Source organism: Seriola lalandi, unplaced genomic scaffold (assembly GCF_002814215.2).
Source record: "Seriola lalandi dorsalis isolate HSWRI2012SDOR001 ecotype SW California unplaced genomic scaffold, Sedor1 jcf7180002054907, whole genome shotgun sequence".
Taxonomy (NCBI): Eukaryota; Metazoa; Chordata; class Actinopteri; order Carangiformes; family Carangidae; genus Seriola; species Seriola lalandi.
This window is the reverse complement of record NW_019525459.1, coordinates 1,690,306-1,697,677: the sequence shown is the minus strand read 5'-3', so window position 1 is coordinate 1,697,677 and position 7,372 is coordinate 1,690,306. Positions and strand designations below refer to the sequence as shown.

At 40.9% G+C, this 7,372-nt stretch overlaps 1 protein-coding gene across 2 annotated transcripts in view; it reads left to right on the top strand.

The window, feature by feature from the left end:
• The window catches only part of shtn1 (shootin 1), a 34,841-nt gene that overhangs the window by 4,777 nt on the left and 22,692 nt on the right, over window positions 1-7,372 (top strand). For both annotated transcript variants that reach the window (XM_087169681.1, XM_023430552.2), the window contains exon 4: window positions 3,362-3,456. In XM_087169681.1, the coding sequence (XP_087025807.1) occupies window positions 3,362-3,456 (95 nt within the window). The remainder of the gene's footprint in view (window positions 1-3,361; window positions 3,457-7,372) is intronic.

Below are 7,372 nucleotides of genomic sequence, written 5' to 3'. Positions count from 1 at the left end.
GGGCAGTAGGAGGACAGTAGAAAAAGCCCCCAACACACAATCATGCCTTTTCAATTGCCAATGGCAAGGTTGATGACAACATGACCATTGTGTTATAATGATAACACCACAAAGGCATCTGCCCCCCTCATCAAGGCTTCACAGCGGCTGCAGATACAATTTAATTCACTGCTCCGTTGGCGGCGCTGATACCATTATGCAGCACGTCGGCACAGGGGTAATCACTGTCTTTCCTGAGAGGAGGATGAAAAAAGACAGGCACAAAAAAGAGGGGAGAAAAAAAATGGAGTGATGATGATGGGGAGGCCGAAACTTACAATTAAGACTGCCAATTCTGATGTGTCAGAGCCCCCCGTTGACTCGTGCTCATACACTTTCAACACTTCCACTGCTGTTTATTTACCATGGCTACCAGTAATTATAATTAACATGTCATTTAGTTCAAGGCGTCCTTTCGTAGGTTGTTGAGTGTGGCCATGGCATTATGGAGACAGGCAGAAAGGAACGGAGACAAGGCTGCGGATGAAAACTGGCAGCTAAGTGCTATTCAGTGACTGATGTGCAGGGCACCGGAGGAACGCCGTTATCGCCCAGCGCTGGCGTTCATCAACTTCTTAATTAGGTGTCACTGGGGGGAAGGAATTGCCCACAGCAATGGCACTAATGCTTAATATCTCCCTCACTCAACCACAATGTTTAATTAGTTAAGTGGCAGGGCATTGTTTAAGGGCGTCCTCTTTGTATGGAGGTGTGATTGCAGCTTAAACAACATTACGATTTGTGATGTGGAATTTTACCAGATTTTTTCAACCCCCTCGGTTCAGTTAAAGCTGCACTAATCAATATTTTTCATATCTACAATGGATCAAATGTGTCCACGCAGAATTATTTCCAGCTCTGCAGCTCTCCTCAGCTCGATGGAGCTTTTTAGCCTTTGTTAGTTTTGTGTTTTGATTTCCAACTTGTAAACTTCATTCTCATCCAGTTTCAGCAGCAGCAGCAGCAGCTGGTGGAGACCCATACAGAGCTACTGTACATTCATGCTCTTCATTCAAATCAATGCTAATTTTGTTGTGTTTCTGTAAATGGGCCCTGACAGTGGACACACACCCAATTCTGTTTATACCAGAATCTGCAGCGGTGGACATGTTCAATGTCCAAATCATAAACGCTGATGCAGCAGTTGATATATTTACAAATGTTTAAGGGGATAATAAAGATTTTCACTTTTATTATTTCGTTTAAGAAGCTGAATTTAGATTATTTAGAAAACAGCTGCTGTAAATCATGTAGATTCAGGTTGTTGGAGTTGAGGCCTGTTGTGTTATTTCCCAGACAGTAAAATTATTCTGGCCAAGACTTAAGCCACATATTTGTATTTCTTCTGGCTCAATATATGCCCGGTTCCTCGGCCCAAGTCCGGCCCACATACAGCACAACTGTCAGATGTTACTTCCACATCTGGACCAATTCTGGTGCACACACAGAAAATCGGCCTGGATGTTAGCCAGTACTGGAGAATCACAGCCACAATCAGCTGGAGGTATATGGGCCGGACTCGGGCCAAGTAGCCAGCAGAGGACTATAACGCATCACATGTAGTTTTCTTAGTTATCATGGAGGTGTAATTGAGCTGTCAAATGTTCTAATAGTCTGGTCAGTTCTCTAACTCCACCTGCTAATGAAGACTGTGTGATGTGGTCAAAGGCTCTATAATAAATAAGTAAGTGGATCTTAAGTCGAGATATATGAGATGTCATGTTTTCCGCTCATTCCTCAAAACCAAATAATGCAGCTTTATTACAGAGGAAATAGGATGTTCAACCTGTGAAGACTCAGGATGAGGCTGGAATGAACCTTCACCCTGCTGTGTTTGTATACTGAACACAGACTATATATGTTAAATACTTTAATCTACAGTTGTACATATAAATTCAATTTGATTTAACAGCCTTCAGTGTTTATCAATAAAAAACTCATTGTTCTCATCATATATTTTTCCAGTGCAGGCCTGTTGTTGTACATGCTGCAGTAGCTCAGCAGAGAAATCAGCCTTTAAGGCCGATGTTTCCCTTCACCCTGGGTTAAGTGCAGCATCACGAGCATTATTGTGAACAAAAAGCCCACATACACCCTAAACTATTATTCATAGTCTTATGCTCCAAAGTTGTTTCCTGCATGTATTCAGTCTATAGTCAATACGTGTTGGCCTTGGCTGATGAAAATAAAGGGAGGGAAAATTGTGTGAATAAAAGATAAATTGATAACATTATTTAGTTCACTTCCTCTTGAATTCATATCATAATGATGCACAGAGGTCACCCACCAATGAGGCTCCTCAGATGGCAGACACAATAGCAAACAGAAATATTCTTCAGTGTCAAGTGTTATAGCACTCTTATCTCAATTAACCGCACAATGAAATGAGAAGTCACAGGTATGTAACCACTCATTTAGAACATCCTAATCATGGTATTTGTTCCCTCAATGGCATTTTGATCAGGTTGAATAGCCATGAGTTGACTTTTTAAGTTTGTATTCACACGAAAGCTGTCATTCAGTTGAATTTCATCTGCTGGTTTTCATATTTCATTAACATCGTCTCATCAACAAAGGCCGCTAACTGCATGACGTGTCTCTGTATATGTCTGTATCAGAGGCCCTGGATTTATTCCAGTCTGGATCTGTTGCTTTACCAGTTAGTTGATGGTGTTCTCATTGGCCGAATGTGGCAGTGACATAACGGGTCACAACATTATAACATTATATTTCCTATTACAAAAAAAAAATCATAGCATATACAGTAAATGTAATTTCTAGGAAACAATGACTGTATACGGCCTGTATTGTAGACAGTGTATATGTAAAGGAGTTTACAGTGTTGTACCAGTCACTGTAATCTGTGACATTTCATGCTGTGCTCTGATCGGCTTGTGTGAAGACGTAGTTAGAAGCAGATGTAAGGACTGCACGATTAATTGAAACATTATCAAAATATCAATACGGCCCAGTGCAATATCCAAATAAAAGGAGCTGCGGTTTTTTGATGAAGGTAAAATGTGTCACATTGTTGTGCATTGTCAGAGTGTTGTGGTGCTACAGAGACGCCCTGGCCAATAAATCATATTCTCCAGATGTAAAGGAACATGTTTGTTTGGTACAAGACCAACAAAAATCATATCATCATCATTTTTACATTTTTTTCTAACTGAAATAGCAATATTACTTTTTTTGCATGCAGACGTCACTGTGAGAATTTGCTCAGAATTTTGACGAATGTTGACTATCATGTGGAACAAAATGACACCATATAAAATAAAGTCTGTATGGTTTCTAATGTTCTGTGTCTCTTGTTTCCCAGTGTCTCAGATGGTCATTGAAGAGGTCAGTGCCATTCAGGAAAACCTGGAGATTGAGAGGACGTGCAGAGAAAGTGCTGAAGCCCTGGCCTCCAAGGTGCAGTTCATCTTTAGACAAACATGGTCTTCTGGTTCTGCTCAAATGAACTAACAGTGTAACAGTCCAATAACACATGCTCACAATCAAGAAAATAGTATCATTACATTAAAGCAAGGTGAGAATAATGTAATCAGAATTGCAGGATCTGTTGATTTAGAACAAGTTTGGTTAAATAAATACTACAGCATCAAATCAGCCATTTAAGATGAGTCTGTGGTCAGTGTATGCCAGAAACCATCACTTTGACACATTCAATTTGGATGTTGCAATCAAAAGCACTCTGCGGTCCTCCGGCTCTGCCGTCGTCCCCGTATCTTAGACTCTCAAATTGCATTGGATTCTTTCGACTCACTTTTTTGGGGTCCTTGCTAAAATGTGAGTTGTGATTGAGAGTGGGGGAGCTTGGCACATAGTGATTTCACAGCCCACTGGTGTTGAGCTTATCACTGTAATCATTTCTCATTCAATTTCTGGACAAAAGCCCTCATGGTCCATGTGGCTGTACCAGATTTTGGGCAGTGGGAGGCTGAGGGAGAATTATAGTGAAGGTTGACTTTTAAGCTTTTTTTCTTATGTTCCCTCAGCACTCCTCTTTCCTCAGGCTTGTTTTTCCAGCCCCATCTTATGGGAGTGACAAGTAAGATTTGTACTGGCCCAAGTACCATAAGGTACCATAAGATATCTGGGTAGTTTGACTCAGTTGTTGATAAATCCTCACCAGCTGCTGAGAATTTATTCTTTTACAAAACCTGACCTTAGACACTCATCTGCTCATCTATGGACACTGTCGACCGCTCAGTGTTGCCATTCACGTTACATTTTGTGAAGGTTAAAAAGCTTAACCTTTAAATTAACACGTGACAAATGACAGTACAACTGTTTTTAATCCAGTATTCAGCATGAAGATATATTACATTTATTCTAAATGTCGTCTGTGATCTACGCTGAACGAATACATTACTCCCATTCAGAGGTAACAACAACGTATGATGACAATGATGGGCTCCAGTGCAAGATTCTTTTTTATTGATCATTAGACACAAACACACACACACACACACACACACACACACACACACAGAGAGAGAGAGAGGGGAAGAGACGGGGTGGGGGATGAGATGCATGTACATACACTTGTTTGATCATTACTACTGTGTGTATGTACTGTATGTGTGATAAGTACAACTCACACACATGCATGTGTATGTGACTCCCAGCACTCCGACTTGTTTTTTTGCAGTCTGGCAACATTATGGAAACGAGTCCTATAGAAATATTTCTGTTGAAGAGGTCAGATCCTTTTTGCTTAACCAGAAATGAAACGCCACCAGATTCCACTGACAAAAACATTGATTTTACTTCACAGAACAAAGGATTTGCTGGTTTACCATGGCATCAGTCTTGTGGTGTTATTGTTATTGTGTGGTGTTTTTACTCAAGTTCAGGGTCTGAATACTTTTGCCATTACTTAAGGTCATACAATAGAACAAACAAACTAACCGATCGAGGCAGCGGCGGAGCAGCAACTACCATGTTCTGCAAGATTAAATTATTGCTTTGTCAATTTAGTCCGGTGCTTTTTTTTTAAGACGGAGCGACCAGTTACCATGGCTCATGTGTGTAGAGGCTTGTGTTGTGTTCAGGCGATTTAATGAAAGCAAACACAGTGAACGACGGAGCGCTGAGCACATTCAGATGCTGCAGAGATTTAATGAAATGAAGAAGAAACTGTTCGTACAGTATAAAGCAGCTGTGGACAACAAATACTGTCAGCATCACCCACAGAGTTCCTGACTTTCCTGCTATAACCACATGAAACTTTATTTATGAATGATTTGTATGTGTATGAAAAAAGTAAATATTTATCAGCTGATGACACAGAATTAAAGAAGAACTGTCATCGCCTTTAATGAAAGGAGAGATTATTTCTTTTCGTGCTGAGCCGGTGCAATAACTGGCTTCAGTTCAGAGAAGACGTAGTGTACGAGGCTGAAGAGGCAGCAGGAAACCAACCGTCTCCTGCTCTGACAACAGGAATTCATCTGTTTGTTCCCAAGAAAACACTGAGTAAAAACTGCCTCATGTCAGTGACGACTCTCCATCAGGCTTTATTTGACCATAAGCAGCCACTTATAGAGGGCGGAGCAGACAGAGTAACAATCCTTGATCAGCCATATCTGAGAACATATACCATCAGAATACAGTAAGGTTGGAGGATATCACCGGTTTGAACGGTAGGATTTCAGCAGTTTCTACAGTCTCAAGGTGTAACATCAGTTTATTACTGATTTACATTTAAATCAAAACAAGATTACATGAGGAGTCGTTCTTCAAACTCAAGAATTAATTTCTTTTTACCCAATGATGGTAATTTCATCTACCAAATAATCCCAGTCTGAAAGAGGCTAAAGTTCACAACAATTCCTTAAGTCCTCAATATTTTGAATTAAGAAGCAGCCAGAGGGTGTTTACACCCAGTTAAATCAGAATGTGCTTTTGATGCTTCATGGTTTTGTGTTGACGAGTGATCGAAGGTAAGATGAAGGCTGTGACCTCTACAGAGTGCCGGCCCGGTGCTATGTCAGCCCTAATTTATCTTTGTATATAATTTGATACATACATTTCTCGCCAATTGTAGATTATTATCAAAATAATGTGATTCCATGTTATGTATTGTTGATTGCATTTCAGAAAAAAAGATGCAGCCTGAAGGGCATCATCAAAAGATGGAATTGCTGCAATCCGCTCCCAGCAGGATGCCATTAATAAATGTTTCTTTTATGGCGCACCTTTTCTATTCCCCCTCTTTTTTTCTCCTCTGCAGGCACTTTTCTTCCTTCAGATGACACCGAGAAAGAGGCATAATTGGCATCTATCTCCTTCCCATAGGCTTCATTCATGTTTTGCCTTGTGATGGTCTCCTTAATTGATACATATGGCTGTCCTGATGATTGAACTTTTAGAAATGGAATGGCCATTGTGGCAGTTCAGTATGTATGCTTCAAGTCAACTGATCAATTTGCAAAGAATTTCAAGGAAAAAGGCGGCAGAGGAAGAATACGTGTTAGAAGTTATAATCACACAGAAAAACAGGATGCACAGAAATGCAAGATGCAAATACATGTCACGTCAAAAAAACTGTGATTACGTCTAAAAGGAGAGATATTCACTGCCTTTCCCTGCTTCCTTCATCTGCTTGTGCTCCTCTAATGATGTCTGTTTTTTCACACCTTATCATTGCGTTTGCATGCGTCCTGCCATTATTACTGATTGCAGGGCCAAAGAAAAGAGGAAATCAGAGCAACATCTCATCTGCCCTGTCTGTCTCTGCGCTGCCTCATTTGTCTACCTGTTTTCCTCCAGCTTACTACAAAGCACACGCTCGTCAGTCTATGCAGATTTGAGAAGTGAAGGCAGGGGAAATGCAGCTTCTCTGGGTTTTTGTTGGATTCATGTTATCTTTTAAGGAATATGTGCTGAACATGCCATAAGTTGTTTCTGTGGCTGCACCGTGTAATCTCTCTATTTACAGCAAACTCAAGTGTTATTGTCGTGGCTGTGTTGTCGGATGACTGTAGCTACTGTTGAGCAAATCATCTGTGAAATTATTCAAATCATTCAAAGAAAACAAAGTTTTGTGTCACTGCTGGTTTGAATTATGTCTTTACACAGAGGTAAGGTGTTGTTATTACAAAACCTTTCACTGATTAACTGTGTAAATTAGTCCAACCTTCATTTTTATCCCTCCGTGTCGGTGACAGTCAGAGCCATATTGTTTTCAGGGTGTCCGTCTGTCCCTCCGTGTGTCCGTCCGTCTGTCCGTCCCTCTGTCCCTCCGTGTGTCCCTCCGTGTGTCCGTCTGTCCCTCCATCTGTCCCTCCGTCTGTCCGTCCCTCTGTCCCTCCGTGTGTCC